The sequence below is a fragment of the Cotesia glomerata genome, linkage group LG2 (assembly GCF_020080835.1).
Source record: "Cotesia glomerata isolate CgM1 linkage group LG2, MPM_Cglom_v2.3, whole genome shotgun sequence".
Lineage (NCBI taxonomy): Eukaryota > Metazoa > Arthropoda > Insecta > Hymenoptera > Braconidae > Cotesia > Cotesia glomerata.
Genome location: NC_058159.1, coordinates 4,075,258 through 4,099,282, shown reverse-complemented (window position 1 = coordinate 4,099,282; position 24,025 = coordinate 4,075,258). Strand labels below are relative to the sequence as shown.

General features: G+C 33.5%; 1 protein-coding gene across 3 annotated transcripts in view; it reads left to right on the top strand.

The window, feature by feature from the left end:
* LOC123259414 overlaps positions 1 to 23,383 on the top strand; it is a 93,884-nt gene extending 70,501 nt beyond the window's left edge. For all 3 annotated transcript variants that reach the window (XM_044719922.1, XM_044719923.1, XM_044719924.1), the window contains 2 exons: positions 17,737 to 17,886; positions 21,199 to 23,383. In XM_044719922.1, the coding sequence (XP_044575857.1) occupies positions 17,737 to 17,886; positions 21,199 to 22,596 (1,548 nt within the window). In that variant the 3' untranslated portion in view covers positions 22,597 to 23,383. The remainder of the gene's footprint in view (positions 1 to 17,736; positions 17,887 to 21,198) is intronic.
* Positions 23,384 to 24,025: the final 642 nt, after the last annotated feature.

The window sequence follows — 24,025 nt, the reverse complement described above, 5'->3', positions numbered from 1 at the left end:
TTCCTTTCGCTTATTCTATATACATATGATACTTGTCACACACAAAAAGAAAAATTTCTTGACTAGAGAAACAACTAGAGAAACAACTAGAGAAACAACATTCTTGGTTCAAGAAAATTTTCAGCTGTCTGAAGGAAGACCGAAGTTGTGTTGGTCGAAGTAAAAATTTTTCTTGAAATTCTATTTTTGGTGGAAGTTATTTTTTCTTAATTCAAATTATCATAAATACTTGATACAATAAATTTTTATATTTGATCAAGATTTTTAGATACTTTAGGGAAGCAGCGCCACCTACTTCAGTTGAGAAAAAAATTTTCTCACCTTGAAAAAATTTTTCTCTTGAATATTTGATACCCATTTTATATTATTTTAACGTACAATTATACATATTGAATGAAAAAAATGATTCAATATTATTTGATCTTCCCATTTGACATGTTAATCAATAAAAATATTAATGAAAATTTACTTCTGTCAAGAACTAAATTTTATGAAGCAAGAGGCTGAATTTTTGCAAAACAAGAAGATTTTCTTGACCTAAATAAATTTTCTTAGATCAAGATACGTATTTCTTAAAGCAAGAGAATTAATTTTGTTGGAATAAGTGAAATTTCTTGTGTCAAAAAAAATTTTTTTTCGCTCAAGAAAATAATTAGGAAGAAAAATTTTTTCTTGGCTCAAGTGAACCTTTTTTTTGTGCACAATAAAATATTCGAACATTAATATTTTAGTAACTAATTGTCGCAAAAAAATCAAAAGGCCATTTCAAAATCTACAATAAATTATTTATAAGAATCTGCCATTATTGTTTGAAAAAAAAAATTTTTTTCTACTCTTTACATAATTGTGGGTCCTTTTTCGTGACACCGATTTTTTTGAGTCAAGAAATTATTATTAAGAAAATTTATTGCTCCGAAAAAACTTCGGTTTTTTTACAATTTTTTTGGTTCAAGTGAAATTATTTTCCGATATAAATTTATTGTAGGAATAAATAATATAAAATTAAATGCAATGAATAATTTACAATAAATTACCGCAGTAAAAACTTACCAGCATTTAAATCAGTCGTTTAATAAAAAATTACTATATTATTTTCTTGGTTAAAAATTTCTGGTTGAATTCGCGTTAGATAGTAAAAATTTTGAAGAATAATTTTCATCGTTAAATTAGAAGACCATCTGGTGTCTAATTTCCACAATTAAAAACTAAAATAAAGCGAGCAATTATTGAGAGTGCTCTAACACAGCAATAGAGTTTAAGAAATATTTAATTTCAGAACATGTTCTAGATTCGGAAATTATTCTGATTACCGCATTTAATTTATTTTTATTATCATTGTTCATCGCTATTATCATTATTGTTATTATTATCATTGCCGGTGAGTTTCGAGAGTTGAATAAGAAAGAAGAAAGTTGAGTATTTCCAGATATTTTCCGAGATATTTTCAGCATCTTACGAAAGATCGTTCGAGTTGAATGTTTAATGCCCAGGGAAATCCATCCGAGGTTATTGCGAGCGACGTTTTCTCTATACCTTCTCGGATCTTTCCCTTTACTCGATTGTCCCTAGACAATGATTTGGATTCCTGGTGAAATCCGATAGCGCAAGTCACCCGGGCAAGTTAAGACCCTACACTACTACCGAGGGTGCTCACTAACAGTCCAAGTCGAGACGTCATGCCAATGCCAACAAGTTCTCTTTCAGACTCTCTTTGCTCTCTTTATACGACAGAGTTCCACCTTACTGTTTAGTTGTTTTATGTTTTTTATTTTATTTTTCTTCTGCTATACCATTACGTTACTATAACTAGTGCAGTGCTATTGTATAAGGCGCATTATTATTATTACTCACAAAACAACAACTCGATGCTTCTTGGGTTTGTTTATTGTTTAGCTATCGGTTACACACGTTACTCACGTTTGTGTATTTTATTTCGTTAACCCAAATAAACTTTTCAAACAGTGGTATTGTTTTATACCAGCTGATACTTACTCTCATGCCAAGATTTGTTAATGTTTTTGGGGTTTTGTTATATGCACTTGAATTTTTTTTTAATTTCATTTTTATGATATACTTAATATATTTAAGTATGTACACAATAAATTTATTGTCAATTTAATAAGTATTTTCAAAGGTATACTTGTCAATTTTTAGTGTATTTCTCTAAACTGTCTTTTCTAATTCAGTGAGCAAGATTTATCCAAAAATTAATAATTATTTATATTAATAAATAATTTAAACAAGTAAACTTTAGAAGACCTTCCGGAGATCTTTTATAGAAGCTAGAAAAATATTTGTAAAAAAAAAAATTAGTTTTATTCTTGAGAAAAATTTTTAAACCAAAAAAATTATTTAAAAAAGTTTCCTTGCCTTGAATCAGGATGAGAAATTCTTGAATTAAATACACAGAAAGAAAAATTTCTTGACTGGAGAGCAAAATTCTTAGCTCAAGAAAATTTGTCAGGTGCCTGAAGGAAGACCGAAGTTGTGTTGGCCGAAGTAAAAATTTTTCTTGAAATTCTATTCTTGGTAGAAGTAATTTTTTCTTAATTCAAATTATCATAAATACTTGATACAATTAATTTTTATATTTGATCAAGATTTTTAGATTCTTTAGGGAAGCAGCGCCACCTACTTCAGCTGAGAAAAAAATTTTCTCACTTTGACAAAATTTTACTCTTGAATATTTGATACCGATTTTATATTATTTTAGCGAGCAATTATACATATTGAATGGAAAAAAATGATTCAATATTATTTGATCTTCCCATTTGATATGTTAATCAATAAAAATATTAATGAAAATTTACTTCTATCTTTATATTTAATTTTTTGGAGCAAGAGAGAAATTTTCTCAAGACAAGAAAATTTACTTCTATCAAGAACTAAATTTTTTGGATCAAGAGGCTGAATTTTCTCAAGACAGGAAGATTTTTTTGACTTAAATAAATTTTCTTGGATCAAGATACGTATTTCTTAAAGCAAGAGAATTAATTTTGTTGGAATAAGTGAAATTTCTTGACAAAAAAAAATTTTTTTTTTTGCTCAAGAAAATAATTAGGAAGAAAAATATTTTCTTGGCTGAAATGAACCTTTTTTTCTGTGTAAAATTTATTTAATTAAAAGAAAATTTCTAAATTCAAAAATTTTTGTACTTAAATCAACACGATGAAACTCTTAAAAATATTTTTTTTTATTCAAGAATTTTTTTTTCAAGTCAAATTAATTTTTTTTCAGTACAATATACATTACAAAATTGATTCCTGACAGAAGTTTCAAAGCAAAAAATCGCCGTAATTGTCAATCAAGTTTCAGGATTTAACAGCACAGTGGTGTCTTAGTCGAAAAAGGAACATGTACACCTAATTCCAGGTCATTAGGTCTCGTAACGTGATGAATGGTAGAACATACAGAGTCTATAGAGCCCATCGGTGTGCATTCAAACTGTCGAGCGTAGATAGGACGATTACGCGGGTAAAAAAATACGTCGGGAGTCAAGTAGAGAAAGGCCTTGAGCAGAGTCATAGTCAGACGCCGGGACATTAGGATAAGTCTTGGCGTGGGTCGTGTCGTGCGAAAAGCCCGTCGGATCACCCTGTAAGGGCGAACAAGGACCATCAATCTTGAGGCAAGCCGGGATGCAGAAAACGAGGCAAAACCCGTCAAGATCCATCACTTGGGTTTGCTCGCCAACGCGAGAGATTCAAGTTGCGCGTTCCCACTCCTGGGATCGATTCTCTTCACCATCCACAACAACTACTCCTACTACTACTACTACTACTTCTACCAGTAGGATACTTGGCGTCGTGAACTAAACTGGCTCGCATGCCTCGGGGCCTTAGAGACGGTGTTATATAGTGAGGAGATGAACCAGCTAGTCTCAGTCCCAGTTCCTTCCCATCTTCAATCCCCCGGGTTCCGACCAGTCTTTTGGAACATTCCGAAATATTTGATCGGAATTTCAATCGCGGCTTCTCACGGAATTGTTCGGTTGGAATGGAAACCATTGCGGATCGATCACCAGCTACTAGTTCAACTAGGATTTGCCTCTTTTGCGTTCATACCTATCTATCCATCCGTCTATTTATCTGGCGATCCATATTCCATATGTAGTCAAGCTTTAGGAGGAGCTAACAGTTCATTATTTTTTGGCTTCCATTATTTTTTATTTATTAATCCCTCATTTTTTTTTTTCTATATTTGTTGAATTTTATTGAATATCCTGAAATTAGAATTCTTTTTTTGACACAAGAAATTTCGCTTATTCCAATAAAATTAATTCTCTTGTTTTAAAAAATACGTATCTTGATCCAAGAAAATTTATTTAAGTCAAGAAAATTTTGTTATTTTGAGAAAATTCAACCTCTTGATCAAAAGAATTTAGTTCTTGTTAGAAGTAAATTTTCTTGTCATGAGAAAATTTCTCTCTTGCTCCAAAAAATTAAATATAAAGATAGAAGTAAATTTTCATTAATATTTTTATTGATTAACATGTCAAATGGGAAGATCAAATAATACTTCATCATTTTTTTTCATTCAATATGTATAATTGCACGCTAAAATAATATAAAATGGGTATCAAATATTCAAGAGAAAAATTTTCTCAAAGTGAAAAAATTTTTTTTTCAGCTAAAGTAGGTGGCGCTGCTTCCCTAAAGTATCTAAAAATCTTGATCAAATATAAAAATTTATACTAAGTATTTATGATAATTTGAATTAAGAAAAAATTACTTCCAAGAATAGAATTTCAAGAAAAATTTTTACTTCGGCCAACACAACTTCGGTCTTCTTTTAGCCACCCGAAAATTTTCTTGAGCCAAGAATTTTGTTCTCCAGTCAAGAAATTTTTCTTTCTGTGCACATAGACATATCAAAAATTGTTATATGTGAAAATTTAAGTCCATGAAAACTTTTATCAACAATCCTTTAGGGGTAAAAACACCCGCAAGGTTGTAAAAAGGGTTTCTAATCCGAACTCTATTCTGCACGCTCAACATCAGAACATTAGACTCTAAACGACTTTAAGGTCCTCGAGCGTCTGTTCCCTTCCTTATCCAGCAGTAATACATCAAGAAATCCTACGGTTTATTGGCCGCATTAGGGACAAAAGCCAAGTTTGTTACAGTCGACGCTCTCTGTATTAGACCTCTCTGTATTTGACCGCTCTCTGTATTTGACCACATTCTTTCTCTGTATTTGACGATTTTACACAGCTCTTATGGACAAGGACGAGTCAAATACAGAGAATGGTCCTGTACGGGCGAGTCAAATACAAAGAGCGTTGACTGTATTTTGAGAACCTCGGTATGTACTTGGGAGTATGTTGCTTTTAAAAATGGAAAACGTCGGGCAGGATAATGGGGACCAGGACAGCGGGTAGTGTACAGTGAGACGGGCGCGGCTGATGCGTGACGCGGTAGAGCAAACAGAAATCCGACACGCCAGCCAGACGAGTGTGTTTTGTTGTGTGGAGTCGCCGACTGATGCGTTGAGCTGCATGTCGAGGGCACATGCATTCACGTCCACATCTCCACATGGACAAACGAGAGCTACCCGGTTTACAGTGGTATAACTACCTCATTCTTTCTCTTTCATTCTCTTCTGGGCAGTGGGCTCCAGTGTCATCCCTTGTTTGCTCGCCGGCGGGTGTTCAATGCGACTCGTTTTACAATGGAAGCCTTTGGCGCTCGCCCCAAGTCTACCGAGACAGAGATAGCCATACATTAGACACTCCTTTGGAAAAAGGAGCACGACTCTCACGGGATACGGATAGATAGATGGATGGATGTAGGGAAGGGAGTCTTCGATTCCGGCAAACTCGCCGGATGTTCATTTACCCTTTTTTATCGTAACTTCTGTCCGAATAGCCAGTCTTGCTGTAAAATCTTTTTCCGAGTAAAAGAACACCAAAACCACAAAGGAGAACTAAGGAATAAAGGATTGATACGTCTACAGGAACGTGGTAACGAGCTATCTTCAGAGTCGTCCAGACCGTAGCATCTGTAGACTCTGTAGTTATTCCAATTCCTTTAAAGCTACAGAAGATTTCAAAAAACCAAAACATTCCATAAAGAAATTTTCATATGTCTCATTTTTTTTTCTGGACATCTATTTGCTCTTAATATTTTTTAATGAATAAAAATTGATTTATTAGCTGACGAGTTCTGCTGCCCAATTTTAAAACACAGTAATTGCAAAATTTTTTTTTAGTATTGCTGCATTTCTTATAAATTTTAGATCTTAAATTCAAGTATTTTTTCTTAAAAATATTTATATTCAAGTATTTTCTATTCATAAATCAAATTTTTTATCAATTAGGCACGTAAACTTATTTTTAATAAAAAAAGTTTTTAAAAAATCTTAAAATTGAATTAAAAATCAATGTCATTTATATAAATCTCAGACTGAAATCTCTTGTAAGGAGAAATTTTGGCGATCATACGCCCTCTGTGGAAAATTTTCAACACTATTTTTGATTTAAAAATTATTTATAGTCTTATCAGACATATCAGCATATAAAATGACCAGAACATATCAAGTTAATTATGATATGAAAAATTTTCATGTACCCACATGAATTATTTATATAATTTAACATATTTAACAAATATATAAATGAAAAATATTAAAAAATTCATGTGTGTATTCAAATGAAAGGTCTTGATAAGTGTAACATCAGGATGATTATATTACTCCACTCCGGTATTCCGAGTAATGAGATTGACTGCGGAGTACAATTCACTCCTGATTTTTCACAGTATATGGTCACACGTGAACAAATATGACCATATCAGAAAATTTTCCCATTGGAATCCTCTTCAAACGTTAGATCTCCCAATCGAGGAGTTACCCAGCAAGGCAAAGAATTCCCAGTTCCAGTTTAGAATTTCCAGTTCTCAAGCATATCGGAAGAACCTCCCAGTCCCAGTCGTTGGCAAACTTTTTAGCGCTCAGATCTTTACGGGACAGTCTCACTCCCATAGATTTTCTCACTCTCCATCTTCATCTGGAGCCACCACACTGTTATCTTCTCCTCTACCTCAACTTCTTCCTCACCCTCATCCTCATTTTCATCTTCGTTCTCATCCTCTCGATCCACTGTCTGCGGGTATAATACGCGCGGCGACGGTAAGCCGGCTGGCAGCTGCCTTCCGTGGAACCAACAAGGCTGCCTAGTGTGTGCTATATAGACGGTCTGGTTTTATTTGGCCCGCGCCACGGCTCTCATGCGTGGAATCTCCGGAGAATCTCTCCGATATATCTCCTACTCCGCGGTTAAGGTACCAGTCACGCTCCTATCCCGGCTCACCCACCCGACATTCAGTGCCTCCACCGCAGCTTCCACTCCTATCAACTCTGGCTGAAGCACAACTGCTGCTCCCACCCAACTAAAGCACCCACCCAGGCGGGAGCGGCTCACCCAGGTGGGAGTTTCGCCTCCCACCAAGGCGGGACTCACACCAGGCAGAACTCAGTCCACAGCCGGGTATTCTCGGTCCCTGGCCCCTCTGCTCTCTACTCCCTTAGCTCCGCTTTGTCCCTTTCGCTACTCCGGTAGGCGGCGGCTGAACACCACCAAGTAAGCTCTCTGATGCCGAAGTTCTGTCCTGGTAGCAACCACTACCACTGCAACAGCTCCAACTCGTCGTCAGATCGTCGGACGCGTTTTCTCTCACCGGATAAGTATTGACGGCATCCCGTCCCGCTTCGGGCGGTACGAGTAGAGTCGGGGTCCCGTTCGAAGTTCGAAGCCAGGGAGCTTTGAGTCAGATATGAATCTTTTTACTCGTCGTAGCTGCTGCTTTGCTGCCGCTCCCGTGTTCACTTTTGTCTCCCCTTGCCTCTTCCTCCTTCTCTTTCTATCTTCTATCCATCTTCTCCACATTTCGCTTGTTCTGGTACTGAAGCCCGACACGACTCTCTTACAACAGCTCCACTCAACTGCTATCCGGCAGACTCTTTTCTGGTGTCGTCTCTTGTCTTCTTGATGCTCTGAGCAAGTATGTGTGCAGAAGGATCCGATATAAGACTAGACACTGACGATTTCCGAGATCAAGTGCTCCGAAAGCTGACGTTGGGTACCTAGACGCTCTAATAATTTATTTCGTCAGTCAGAACGAGGGATCGACTTTGACTAGTCAGACCTTTGGACTCCGACGTTTGCTGTTGTTTTGGATCCAACTTTTAGTTTGGTAGTTTATGCCAACATTCGACTTGTCACGTCAGTCGGGACAGCGTTGACGGGGAATCAGACTAGCTACTGATATCAGACAGATTGTGTTGGCTCTGATTCACTTGTTTCTTTGTCCATCTGAGCTGGTTATTAATTCGCCTGGTTACCTTTTATTCAATTTGGCGCAATAGTATTAGGAGTTGGAATTAATTTGTAGCGTTTTTAACTTTACAAAAAATTATTTATTTAAATTCAAATACAAAAAATCCCTTATTCAATGACGTAGCCAATTTCTGAAGCGTTTGACATGAGTTTTCATTGAGCAATTCCTCCAATTTTTCATCTTCAAATTTTTTCGGCTGCCCAGGTCGTCCATTATCTTCCATATCGAAATCACCACGTTTGAAACGTGCAAACCACTTTCTACATGTTTGCTCAGCTAGAGCATGCTCACCATAAACATCCACTAAAATTCGATGACTTTCGGCAGCAGTTTTATTCATATTAAAATAATGAAGCAAAACTCCCCGCAAAAACACTTTATCTGGAACTAATTTTGACATCTTTAATGAGTTACGCAGTGTTGTTGTTTACGTTAAAAAAATAATAATGATAGCTTATGACACCCCTAATGATAGCTGTTTCACATAAAGTAGATAACTTTAGGTACCAATGGAATCCTGTACTATTTGCGCTATCTTTTTTAAAACGCTACAAATTAGTTCAAACATCTAATATCTCAACTTGCGGTGAATCAGGAAGATAATGGAAAATTAAGGAAGAACATACCCGATAACATGATTGTTACTTGCTGACAAGAGTTAATCGCACGTACCAAGGCGTCTTTAGATTCAATCCATCAATCAGATAGTAATCAGACTTCAATTATAGGAATTAAAAAGTAAATGATTGATGCGAGCACACTACCCCGATTTCCGTCTCCATATTTCACAGCGTTGGCACATTCACATTTTTTATGCATAGTACTCATCGATTGTATCGATTCGCGCACATTCTCATCGACTATCGGATTTCATCTATCGTCTGCGCGAAATGATGGATGAACACTCTACTCGACTCCTCACCCTGGGCTGGATAAAGAGGAAAAGAGCTCACTCTTTACTAATACAGTATACATTTAGTGCCAATCCAAGCTGAGAGTGATATGATCCGAGTGATCCGGAGCGCCTTTGTTCTGTCGCCAGCGATTAAACGCTTGTTCTTTTTTCCAGATTTCCTCCTTATTTTTGTCCCCCAGCGAGTTCGGTGCGCTCATTCTACATTCAGCTCTCCTTTTATTTTCTTATTCGCTTCCTTGTGGTCTCTGCTCGGTGAACATCTAACATCTATACGACTATTTCTCTGTTCTGGCAGAGATCCCGCTCGCGCGAGCGGCACTCAACAGGGGCCGGTCGTTTATCTAAATGGCTACTGGGTGGCCTGGCTCAGACTTTAACTCATACTCTTGTCTCCTTTCCTTGTTCACTCACTCGCTCATTCTCAGCTTCTCAGCTACTCTTTCTTTAGCTGTACTCAATTTCCCTCTTGCTCTTTACTCAGCCTCCGACTAACCAAAACTAACCCGATCACCCTCACAACTTATACTCTATTCTCAACCGGGTTTTTTACACCTTTTGGCTTTGTCCTTCGATAGTTTTTTTTTTTTTGTTTTATTGGATGAATTACGCAGTAGATTAGAGTGAAGACGTCCTGCCTAGTCGGCTAATAAAAAGGGCCTGAAGTTTTTTATTTTTGGTGTCGACAAGTTAAAAAATTTTATATGGCAAATTTTTATGTAAAATTATAATAGACTTGATATGGTCTTTAACGCTATATTAAGTTTTATATAAGCATAAAAAATAAATTTCTAATTCAATTAATTATTAAAAATTTTAGTAACTAATTAAACGATTTAAAAATTAATTTTAAAGAGTTATTACATTATTTTTTATTGAAAAATTAAATTTAATGATTATTATAAATATTATTCACTAATAAATTAAATTTAATAAATAATTAAAATATTTACAAATGAAAAATTGATTTCAATAAGTCATTGAATTAATTTTCTATTAAAAAATTAAATTTAATGGCTATTAGAAATAATGTATTATTAAAAAATTCATTTTAATAAATAAAAGTATTAATTATTTATTGAAAAATAAAATTTAATGAACTCATGTATTATTTCTTCATTAAAAAATTGAATTTAATAATTAATGAAAAATACTATTGCATCTTTTACAACTCTGATTACTAAAAATCAAATATTTTTTTTTGTATTAATGACAAAACAGAAATACTTTAACTGATCGGAAAAACCAATCAATAGCATAGTTTTAATCACCATATTTCCAACATTGAACAATCGACTCAAAAATTCAATAACCCTGTTTACAAAATCAAAAACTCAAAAACTAAAACTAGAATCACCGAGAGATTGGAAGTTTGGGGTCGCGTATATTATAAATGAAACGGGGACTGTTGGAAAGCAATCGAAAGTCGGTATTAATTGCGACCGCACCGATGCGAGCGAGCAGGCATCAGGATATGTACGATATACGAGACAGAAAATACGAGCAGAGAGCGAGTAGTGTACATACATGGCGAGGACCAGAGCTGCGAAACAGTCCTGGGGTTTCGAAAACAAAATAAATTTATATCACCGAGCCGAGAGGACCGTACACACAACACACAGGTTAAATATAACCCGTATCCTCACAACAGTGTCACGGTCCCGAACAAAACGTGCCTATCCCTTGGCAAATTTAAAAAACGGATTCGTAGGCAGCCATTGTGCGTGCTTTTTCCTCAAACCGTCTCTCGTTTAAATTGCAAACGTGTACAGAGCTAGGTGTGGGCTTTTAAACACACACACAGTTTTTATCTACCACTTCACAGTTTTCAGTTTCCAGCTCCAAACACTTTTGTGCCCTTTGTCGTTATTTTGTTCAATTTTTCAACAGTTTTGCTTTTTTGGTCACGCTGCTCGCTAATGAATGGTTTGCAAGCTTTCGGATAAACAACCGGGGTATTGCGTGTCACAGAGGTTGAGGTGTCAAAAATTGGAGGGCTTGATAGCTCTTACTGAATGGCCATTCAACCTCCAATCTCAAATAACCATTTTTATGAGACTAGTTCGTAAAACTCTTCGATTGGTTACACCGCGACTGGCGGATATGAAGAGAGAGAAAGGAGGAAAGACTCAAAAAGAAGGACAGTGGATCGGTCAGACCTTTTTTCCTGGCTCTCGGATTTCCGGGAGGCCCTTGAGAGTCACAAAGCCTGGGGGACGGTGTAGAATCTCGAGTCTCGAGAGGAGCATGTGGTAGAGCGGAATACCAGTACAGCTTCGCACACGATGGCTTCCGTGAAAATGTTGGATGGTGAATGTTGGACGGCGCCGGGTAGTCGGATGGCGGATGAATCCCTGGGCACTCAGTAACGTCATCCATTGGACCCTACTGGCTTATCAGTATACTTGGTCACTGTAAAACCAAACGATTTCATCTATATAACCATATGTGTCTGTGTTTATTTATTTATTTCTGTGTATTCTAATGGTCGAGGTAGTAACCATGAAAAAATTTATCAAAAGTATGTTAAAAATATATAAATAATAGATGAAACTATCGAAAATAATTTTTTGCTAGCTAATTTTGGGTTAAGTTAAGGATGTGTGTCATCTATATTATTAAGAGAATAAGCAAAATTTTGTGGCTAGTGTATTTAATGATAAAGTGAGTTTTTATGGTTAAATTTGGTATCTTTGGGAAAGTCTTGACCTGGAGTTGTGCCTTTTCATGGTTTCATATCATTCTCACCAATAGTCAATTTATGATGATAAGTATTTAGGCTGCATTTGAAAATGCTTTATCTCTAGAAACATAATTAAGAAATGATCTTGTATCTCGTGAACTATTGATATTTTTAAAGATATAAGCTCATCCCGATGTAACATTCATCAAGACCTTTCATTTGAGTACCCACATCAATTTTTCATATGTTTATATATATTATATATATGTATATATGCAAAATATATCAAAATGCATGTGGGTACTCAAATGAAAGCACTTGATGAGTGTAACATCGGGATGAGCTTATATCTTTAAAAACGTCAATAATTAAGAAATGACATTGTATCTTGTCAACTAATGATATTTTTAAAGATATAAGTTCATCTTGACATTACACTCATCTAGACCTTTCATTTGAGTACCCATATTAATTTTTCATATATTTTATATATTTATATATTTCACAAATACCATATATATAAGATATATAAAAAAGGCTTTATAGGTACTCAAATGAAAGGTTTCGATGAGTGTAACATCGGGATGAGCTTATATTTTTAAAAACGTCAATAATTAAGAAATGACATTGTATCGTATCAACTAATGATATTTTTAAAGGTATAAATTTTCAAAAACTTTTTTTGTTGGTGCAAAATACAAAAAAAAAAATTCAAAATGATTTTAATCAATTTAAATTGTTTTTTTTTTCTAGTGTAAAAATATTTTTTAGAATACACAAGAAATACATGTCTGAAAATATTATTAAAATTTATAAATTTTATTTATAAAGCAGAAACTTAAATCCTAAAAATACCGTAACTGCATAAAACATACGGCATGACGGCATGATATGTACATTAGTATATAATTGGAAAATACATAAATGACTTGAAAGTTATATGCATAGAGGCTGTCTGTGTCAGAGATACTCATCAGGAATCGAGTTTGGGCAATTGATTTCGAGCAGCAGTCAGATCCAGAGTCAGAATCATCGGATCAGAGATGGGTGCCATCAGTAAACAGAAAACTAACTCGCGGGGCTCAGGGCGTTATCATCGTTCGGTTTCCGAGTACAGAGAATTTAAATTGATCGATAGCTCCATACTACTGCGGAATACAGACGATGTGTAACCGCGAAATTACAAAAACAGCCGTTGCCGCGATTGCATCGTCCATCGTTCATCGTTCAGCCTGCATGTGCATACTACTCGTAGTCAGTAGTATGGACTGTTATGTGTATAGCAAGCAGTCTCCAGGCTGTCGCTCTCGATTTACCCGAGCTCTGTGTGGAGTCTACACCAGCGTAAAGGTATATATAGGTACACATAGCGTCCACTCCCTCTGGATCCTCGTTTGCATACGCCCTCAGCTCGTTACTGCCTGACATGCCGTGTAATTTCACCACACACTGTCGATAAAAATATCCCAGAGCTAAAAAACTATTTATTTATTTATTTTATTTCCATTTATTTCGGTCCCGTCCTTCTGCTCTGCTCTGGTCTTCAACTTTTGATTTTTGCTCGGGCGAGTCACTGCTTGCTCATTCTACAACCAAAGTAATCTACACATGCTTGTTACACATCCCCTAATGGGGATCGCGTGATGCAGCAGAACTGTTGTTGACTGAAAGGAATAATTGGGGTGAAAGTGGTTACAGTTTCTCGCTATTTTCCGTTATAGTTGGGTGTGAAATTTTTTTTAATGTTTTAGTTTTTAGGGGTTATACATTTATATTCAAATCAACTTGATTTGAGGAAAAAATTCTTGATTCAAGAAAATTTTTTTCAAGTTTAAATCATTTTTTAGTTTAAGAATTTTTTTGCTTGATTCAAGAATTTTTGTTTTGAATCAAATTAATTTTTTGTTAGTATATACATTTAGAATTAAAAAAAAAACTAGTAACCTTGCAGTCACTTTGTGACTGCTGTGCCTTGTGAACTATAAATAAATAAAATTGTGCTTTATTAAATAAAGACCTTTGGTAAATTGCACTGAACTTTTTCAACTATTGACATTTTTAAAGATATAAGCTCATCCCGATGTTACATTCATCAAGAGCTTTCATTTGAGTACCCACATGCATTTTTATATATTTTTCATATATACATATATATAATATATATAAATATATAAAAAATTGATGTGGGTACTCAAATTAAAGGTCTTGATGAATGTAACATCGGGATGAGCTTATATCTTTAAAAATGTCGAAAGTCACGAGATACAGGGTCATTTCTTAATTATGTATCTAGAGATAGAGCATTTTTAGATGTAGCCTAAATACTTATCATCATAAATTGACTATTGGTGAGAATGATATGAAACCATGAAAAGGCACAATTCCAGGTCAAGGCCTTTCTAATGATACCAAATTTAACTATAAAAACCCATTTTATCATATAAATACACTGGCCATAAAATTTTTCTTATTTTCGTAATAATATAGATGATTTCTTATTTTATTTTTGTAATGTTCATATATTGATGTACATGCACAAAAAATTTAATATCAATCGGACATGTCTTTTCAAATTTCACGAGTAAATTTTATTAAAAACGACTAATAAGATTAATATCTAATATTTACACAATTTTTTTTAACTATATTTTTCACTATCTCATTCAAATATTCATAATTCTCATAAATATTTTATATTTTAATGAACAGTTGAAGACTAAAATTTTCATTGAAAATATCAAAATCTTGTTTGTCATCCCATAATTTTTTTAAAAATACATATTTTGATAATTCCTAGGATCAAACATTAGATACAATTTTGAATTACTGGAATTTTTTTGAGTTTTTCACTTAGTTTTTAAATTAAAGATATCGTACTTACTGCAAGACACCTTTTTCTAAAATACTCGAAAATATTTTACAGAAAATAGAAAATTAATTGTAAAAAAAAGTTTAAAGGGACTTTTATATGAATATCCATTTTTATATTAATCATTGAAAAAGTTTCTTTGAAAAAAATGATTAAAAAATGACTTTTGTGACCCTTTCATTCTGAAGAATAAGAGTAAAACACTAATTTCCTGGTGTTTGGAAACCATTGAGTGCAGAACAGGATTTTCCGTCTCTGTTAATCTCTTTCTAGGAATAGAACGCTTGGTCCTGGTGCATAATAATCGGTGCGGTGTATATCAGCGAAGCACACACAACATACTCAACTTGGTATGGTAATGCCGGGAACATGGCGGCGATATATTCTACACGTGCATGCTGCTGCGGGTTATCGTTTCTCTCAAATGTTGCCTACCAACCCGATAGATTTGCTCACCACCCGGTTGCTGCAAACCCCAACTCCAACCCCAGCCCCATTACCGCAGCAAACCAACTGCCAGTTTCGTGCATTAAATGTCCATGACCAATGCAATCTCACGTTCGTACTGTTCCCCAAAATATCCGTGGATTGTTAAAACGAATTCCGTCATCGTCAGCCGTATCATTGTCCAATCCCGAGAATTCTTTTTTGATCATGATCATTTATCATTATTGTATTAATTCAAAATTTAGACCGAAACGAAAAAGTTATTTTTGAAAATCACAGAGATGATTATATAAAAATTACCCAGTCATTTCATGTTAAAAATAATAATACACATTTTTTAACAATTCTCATGATTCAAGAAATTTTAAATTCAAGAAAATTTTATTTAGTAAATAATGCTTAATATTTAATAAAAAAAAACAATATAAAGTTTATTGGATTTTATAAAAAGAGCTGTTGAGAGAAAATTTTATTAAATATTACTGTCAAAGAAAACAATATTTTAAAACATCCTTTACTAATTTTTCTCATCTAATTACATCAAATTTCGTTTTTATAAATAAATAAAATATAACAAATTAACATTATTATTTATATACTATAAATTTTATGATTTTTTATTATAAAATATTGACAATTCAGTAGACAAAAATCTATAATAGCGTCTTTCTATTCAAAGATAAATTTTAAATAATGAATTTTTCCAAAATAAAATTTGCAAAGTTTTTAATATTAATTTGATATTTTTCCCTTAGAAATAAATAATTTTTTTTCACAAGCTAAATTTAAATTTTTCCTGGAAAATTGACAGTCATTATAATGTAAAAATAATATTTTAAAAACATAAATTTGACAAGTATGTCTTGACAGGAGAAAAACTGTAAATTTGACAGATTTTTTTGTAATTTAGACAGGACGTTTTTCCGTACAGTTCTAGTCCCTAGATGTATTTATATATAAATGTGTATCAGGAATCGGAAGTTTATTTCACATATGGTGTAGTGTTGTATAATGTGGGTGTATTCAAATGACACGACGGCAAAGTTTTCGTGACTGAGTTGTAGCGAGGTAGAGGTAGAGGTTGAGTTAGAGTGAGAGCGAGAGCGAGAGCGGTCACCCCAAATATGGGGATTGTTACACGGGCTGACCGCAACCCCTTAATCGGGCTCGTAAGCTCCCCACGAGTTAAACTTTACTTCAACAGGTGTTTAGGGAAATACAATAATGTCGCGCGTGCGCGCAAACTTCTTCAGTCGTAAACTTTAAAGTCTCAGACATATATATGTGTATATATCTGTAGATGACTTACTCTTAGTTGGTCGAGGATGGTCACTCGCCGCTATAAACTCGGCAATCGACCTCTGTGGGTTCAAACACACACTACTTACAATTCGATGTACTTTCTTTCTCTTCCCTGCTTTTTAAACAATCAAAAATTTTTCAAATAATAATTATAATCATTTTTTTACAAATTCATAAATAACTTGTTACTAAAAAATCGCTTTTCAAAAATTTAAACTTATAATTATTTTTTGTAGAATTTTTTAGTTTTATTTTCTAAAAATTATTTATTAAACATTCATAAATTAAAAAATTTTAATGTTTTATTTAAAATATTATTGAGCTTATATTTAATCTTCTTATTTAAATTTGAAGCTCGTAATAATTTTTTTTATTATTACACAGATAAAAGAATTTACTAACGTAAATAAATTTATTTATTTGGTAAAAATTTATCCATTAATTAAATATAATTGAATTTTTTCTTAATTTTTAAAAAATATGATTCTTATTCACCAAAATTGTCTAGATCATTGACTAAATAATATATCAGTAAAGCTTTAATCGATTAATTTTAATATTAAGTCTAATACTGATACATTTCCCAGCAAAATAAAATTACAGGAATCGTAGGGGGTCAATTGGATCTCAATAAAATTTTTCTTTGAAAAAGAGTACATGTATCAACAGTTAAGTCTTATGTTTTTAGAAAATAATGCTAGAACTGTTCATGATAAAATATACAATGGACTAATCATTTTTATTATATAAAAAGAAATTTTTTTAATTTATGGTAACTATTGATTTATTATCAATTTTATTTATTCTATTTTTTGTAAAAAAAAACTATTAATTTAACTGATCTAATGAAATTTTATTATATATTAAAGTTATAGGGTTAACGAATCCTATTAAAACTTATAATTAAAAAAAAAAATTTTAACATTTATCTTCGATCCGAAACCGACATTGCCGACCTCCGATCTCCGCAAAATCTTCTCCACACAAATTTCCAGAAGTAAACTACCGCTGATGGTAAAAGTAGGAATTCGCTCCGCAGTTAGCATCAACCCCTAACAGTACCTTCTAAAGCACCGCGCTAGCATTTCCACCCTTGCAAAGTTCTACTACCCTCCAACAGAGGGCAGCACTTTCAAGCAAATATCTTCAAACACCGACTAAGTATTTCCTTAATTTTTTTTTACAGGCTCTAAGCGGTGCCGAGGGGACCGTGCCCGGGAGGGTGTACAAGAAAGTAGCGATTGTCGAGAATTTTTTCGATATCATCCACGCAGTTCACGTCGATCTCGAAGGCAGACCAGGGAAGCATGCCGGTCAGAAACGGACCTACAGAACCGTAAGTCAATTTTTAATTAAATTTAAAAATTTTCCACTCTATTAAATTTTCATTTTCAAGTTAAGCCGCAATTTTTTTCACATTCAAAATTTAACTTTTTAGAGTATAAAATTTCTCTTTATCCAAATCAAATTAAATAAAAAAAAAAATTAAAACCGCTTAATTGATAAAATTAAAAGCGATAGCGCCCCAGCATCCCACGAGGAAATTTCCCCTCAATAAAGCATATTTACAAATACTTATAAATGTATATTCCCTTGATAACAGACCGTTAGAGGTATTGAAGCGGCCACTTGATATATTTGCACGTCATCTCACATGTTTCGTCGCATTCGCGTAAACATCTCTCCAGGGCATCCAATCATACATACATACATCCATATTTATATTTATATACATCCTGTGCTCTCTTTTTCCTCTACTCCGTTCTCGTTCTCGGTTCTCTTTATCGCGTTTCGCGCTTCTCTTGCCCCGCTTCGTTTTCTATTTATCCTTTGCCCTCTTTCGCCCATTTATACCCATATACATATATCAGCTATCTATCTATCTGTGTATATGTATATAAATACACATACAGATATAGAAGAGAGCAGACTGCGATCTGCTTGTGATTCAAAACCTCAGGACACTTGTTGCATTGGCTGCTTATACACGGCCCTCCCCCAACCCCGTTTCCGATATATACACCCGCTCCTACATACATATATACATCAAATCGACATCCAATGTAAATATATAGCTTTAGTTTGAATGTTGCTGCTCTCATCTCACATCTCGCATCTCGCATCGGGCAACTAAACCGACGATACTGTTTTGCGAATATTATACTGTGTACTGTGTACGCAAGGACGGCCTCACACGTGTAACATACTCGATCTATTCAGCATCTATTTGCTGCTAATGTCCTATCACTAACGTCTAACCGATACCTCATATTGTTTTCACAATATAAATGTATGGCATACACATATGGATCGGGTCTATGCATCACAAATTTTGCTTGTTATCACCAGCTAACAATATCACTCAGCCACTAAACTATTTTGACTTAAATTTACTATTATTTTTATTGGTTATTTATCCGGTAAGTTGAGTTTTTTTCGTTTTTATTTTTCGTTTTTTTACGCTGTGAAAAATTGACTACAGGGGTGATATTTTTGAGAAAAAACTCGATGAAAAATTGGGTGAAAAGTTAAAGATCAAAATTTTGAATACTTTCAAAATTTTTTTTAGAAAAGTATAACTTATAGAAAAGTATAACTTTTAGAAAAGTATAACTTATAGAACGTGATACTAAATTATAGAAAAATAATTTTATTTCTTGTAATGGAAAAGAATTTTAAACAAATGTTTTTTTGAAAATTGTACTCTTGTTTCAAAATTTTTAGTTTCTTGTTTTAGAAAGTTTCATTATAAAATTAAATTAAAACTTTTGGATAAAAGAAAAAATTAAATTAAAGTATTGTTTTTAAATGTTTAAGATCAAAATTTGGATATTGTTAATTTTTATCCAAACTAGAAAAATTTTGTTTTAATTTGTTTAGAAGAGTATAACTTATAGAACATCGTACTAAATTATAGAAAAATAATTTTATTTCTTGTATTAAAAATAAATTTTAAAGAAATGTTTTTTTGAAAATTGTACTCTTGTTTTAAAATTTTTAGTTTCTTGTTTTAGAAAGTATAATTATAAAATTAAATTAAAACTTCTGGATAAAGAAAAAAATTAAATTAAAGTATTGTTTTTAAATGTTTAAGATCAAAATTTGGATATTATTAATTAATATCCGAACTAGAAAAATTTTTCACAGCGTAAAAAAAATACTCTACAATACTTGTAAAGAAAGTAACACATTTTCATTTCCTAAAAAAATATCTCATCGAATTAGAGCTGGTATACTTTTAGCGTGCGAGTGCGAGTACGAGTAAAATACACTTTGCATTGTATAGTACTATAGAAAGTACACACAAGATACACCCTTGTTCCTGGTTCCTGAGCAGATCCCGCTGCGAGTCTAGTTCCTGATTGAGTTACGCCACCCCGTCCGCCTACTCCGAGAGAAACGTTTCCTCTCAAGATGGAGTATGAGGATGAAGAGTTGACGTGGAGAAGTTGGAGTCGGAGCTGGAGGTAGAGAAGATGCCTCCGGCCGCATATTTTCCTCCAGAAGACACACCATCAAAGTTACACACGGAGCCACACATCCAGGCTCCACTCACTCCTCACATATTTATCTCCCTCTTACTTTCTACGGGGCTTCTTCATCATCCTGCACGAAGACGCTCTCGAAACCCCTCTGGTGCTGATATAATGACGTAAAATCAGAGAAATGGATATGAATACCTTTGATAAGATCCGTAAACTTTATAAAACTAAATATTATTCCCAAATAAAATAAAATTCCAAAATACATCAATCGGTTGCTAGTCGAAGTATATAACAAATTTTAGATTTATTTACATTTCTTACATCTGTCTGCTTTGTTTCGTTGAATTTAAAGTCGCTGTTTCTAAAAATTATCATATTTTTGTTGTTAGTTTTTGAAAAATGTATAATATTTTATCAAAAATCTTTATACTCACTCGTGCTTAAAGAAAATTTAATAATTGCTTAGCTTCGATTCTTCAACCTCTAAACATACACTGATAGAAGGATTTGTTTATAGTTAAAAAGATTTGTTAATATTTGACAAATCATTTATTAGAAGCCACTTGTTAGTCCTTAACAAATATTTCTTAGTATTTACAAAGATTTATTAATATTTAATAAATGAATATCAGATTTATTAAATACAAACAAATCATTTTAAATACTAAGAAATATTTGTTTAATACTAAAAAGTGGTCTCTAATAAATGATTTGTTAACTTTTAACAAATATTATTTAATACAAATAAATCCTTCTATCAGTGTAATATTAATATTTTTTTTTTTTACGTCTTTGTCCATCAAAAATATAATAATTTAAAAAGAAAAATCTTATGTCATTTTTATGAAAAATTTTATGTCATTTTTTAGATAAAAAAAAAAAAAATAAAATAAAAAGAAAAAAAATAATTAAAAAAAAAAAATTTCAGATAAAAAATAATTTTGAAAAAATGACAAAAATTTTACGTTAAAAAATTACTATCTTATCACAAAATTGACTTTCCAAATGCTTAAATCCCAAAAATGATCAATAACTGTATCAATCATTGTAAATATTAATCATAAGTCATAATTATTTATTAACAAAATTGTAACCATTAATGTAATAAAATTTTTCTGAACTTAAGTAACTAAAACAATCTCAAAAATTTGTCTATGCTCTAGATTACAGAGACATACGCATTTCTGCCTCGAGAAGCAGTGACGAGGTTCCTCCTGGGTTGTACGGAATGTCAACGTCGCCCTAGATCACCAAGTCCGAGCCCAAACAACCTCGCTAATCAATCTCAATCTGCTGCTGCTGCAGCAGCAGCAGCAGCTGCTAATATCGTAGCTACCTCTTCAGAAATAACACCAGTATCAAGGACCCCTAGAAGTCCTACTCCAGCGGTGGCCCTTTCAGCAACCCCTGCTCAAAGCAGCCCCCGACCCCGAGAAGCCAGCAATCCCCCAGAAAGCAAAAGTTTGTTTAACTACAGGCATCCCAAACAGCAGCAGCAGCATCTTACTCAGCAGCACGTTGGTCAACAACACCATCAACATGTTCATCGACATCCAGGTGTTGAAAAAATGAACCATTGCGGTAATAATAATACTAGCAGTAATATTGCTAGTATTCCAACTAATACTAGTATTATTCCTAATAATAATAACAATAATAACAAAGAAAAAGAAGTAGACCCTCAAAATCAAAATCAACATCAGCATCATCACCACCATCACCACCATCATCACCATCATCAAGAAAAAGACACTATTAGTAGCAAATCCGCTAAAAAAGAAAAACCACAGTTAGTTCCTAAAGAAAACAAAGAAAAGGAAAAGGAAAAGGAAGAAAAGTACAATCCTCTGAGCATCAGCAACCTGATAAAGAAAGAACCAACAAATTTCACCCCAACAACCACGGAAAATTTGAGCCCAACAGTTTCAACAACAGCAACGACTCCAAACACGGAAAACGCTTTAGAATCAAGAAGAACGCCAGAATCTGACCGTGGAAGCTCGCGGAGTTCAGCCTCCTCCAAAAGAAAGCGAATGCTTCCAGAAGGCAGGACACCTTCACCACTTCCAGGCCCAATTGCGAGGCCCTGGAGCCCTGGAATCGACCTGTCGAAGGACACTCCAGTGGACTACAGTCTTCCGATCACGACAACGTACCTGAAGCACCAGCAGAAAATGATCGCGGAGAAGAACAAGGCGACCATGGCGGCGATCGCGCTCGAGGAAGTCCAAAGGAAGTGCAGGGAGGAGGAGGAGCTTCTCAAGAGCAATACTGTTGGTGGAGTTGGAGTTGGTGAGAGCATTTCCTTGGAGAGGGATCAATATTCACCTGCCGGACTGATCGATACCAACCTCAGTCTGCTCGCTACCATCCAACACTTGCACTGTCAGGTCATGATGGCTTTGACTGAGAGACTAAGACCCTCGGGGCTGCCCACGTCTTTGATGCTACCACCACCACCCACTATCCTTCCGATCCACCATCATCACCACCACCATCTCCCTCACGGCTTCATACGTGATATGTCGATACCCGCCGCTTTGGCTTACAATCATTCTTGATTCTATTACCATAGGTTATAAATTATTAGAGAGGATATTTATTGTTGGTAATTTCACTAGTCTGTTACGCTGAGAAAAAAAAAACAATTTTTTTAATAAATTGGTAAGTTTTTTTACTTTGATCAGGTGGTGATGATTTTTTTGGATAATCAATTGTCTCTTTAATTTTTGATGGTTAAATTTTGGATTTAAGGGGAAGTCCATGTAAAAGCCTCAAATTCATTTTTTAAAAATATTTTTAAAGGTGATAAAATAATTTTATTGTTTTTAAAATTTAACACTTTTTTTTTCCTTTAAAAATGGCGGCTCAGGATAATTTTTTGTTTACTGCCTGCGATGCCAGGTCCCAAACTGCTCTATTTATCACTCATTAACCATTGATTTGAAAGGAAAAAAATTAGTTTTTTTTTTTTTTTGAACATATTAACGGAAAGGATAAACCTTTAAAATAAAAAAAAAAAAGCATAAAATTCAATATAAAATAATCCTTTGAAAAAAAAAGTCAGATTTTGGGGCTATTTTTTTTTTGACATTTTTGACCTCAAAAAAGTATTTTCAGGGTGACGACTGAACACTAATTTTAAAATTCCCTAACTTTTTTCTGACCAAAAATAAAATTCCAGAACCTACAAAAAAATAATTGTTATTCAAAAATTCGTTATAATTGCAAATTATTTTAAAAATAATTTTTGTATGCTAGAATTTATATCTAATACCCAGAATTGAGTAAAAATTTGGAACTATAAATTATGTTATACTTTTTTGCAGATTTTCAACTATTCAAAAAGGATCAGTTTCTTTCGATTAAATGCTTATAACTTTTGAAAAAACAATAATTGATATTATTATTATCATTAATCATTGATAAGTTATACTTCTTTTTTATTATTAATTATCCATACATTTAGTTTTTTTAATAATATTGATCACAAAAAAGAAGAAATATAAATTAAGAAATTAAATAACATCAATTAATATTACATATTATCTACAGTACGACTTTTAGAATGCTATAGAAATAATTTATTGTTTCTATAGCATCCTAGTTTATTTTTTAAAATAAACTAGAAATTTCCCTGGCCCAAGTTAAAACTCCCTGACTTTTTCACTGACTATTCCAGAAATTTCAAATTCCCTGACATTTCCAGGTTTTCCAGGTCAATCGTCACCCTGATTTTATCAACGCAAAATATCTGAAATTTTAGGTTTATCCTTCCGGTAGTAATATAGAAAAAGGCTTCACCAAATTTCAAACAAATCGATCAATAAATTTTTGAGTTACAACACGAGCAGTTTTTAAAAATACAATTTCGAGATAATCGCGCTTAAAGTTATAGTACGCACTACAATACGCACTCCGGCCGCTCCATTATAATAGCTATAACTTCGTCAATATTTGAGATTTTATTTTTTCCTTTTGTCAGTACAT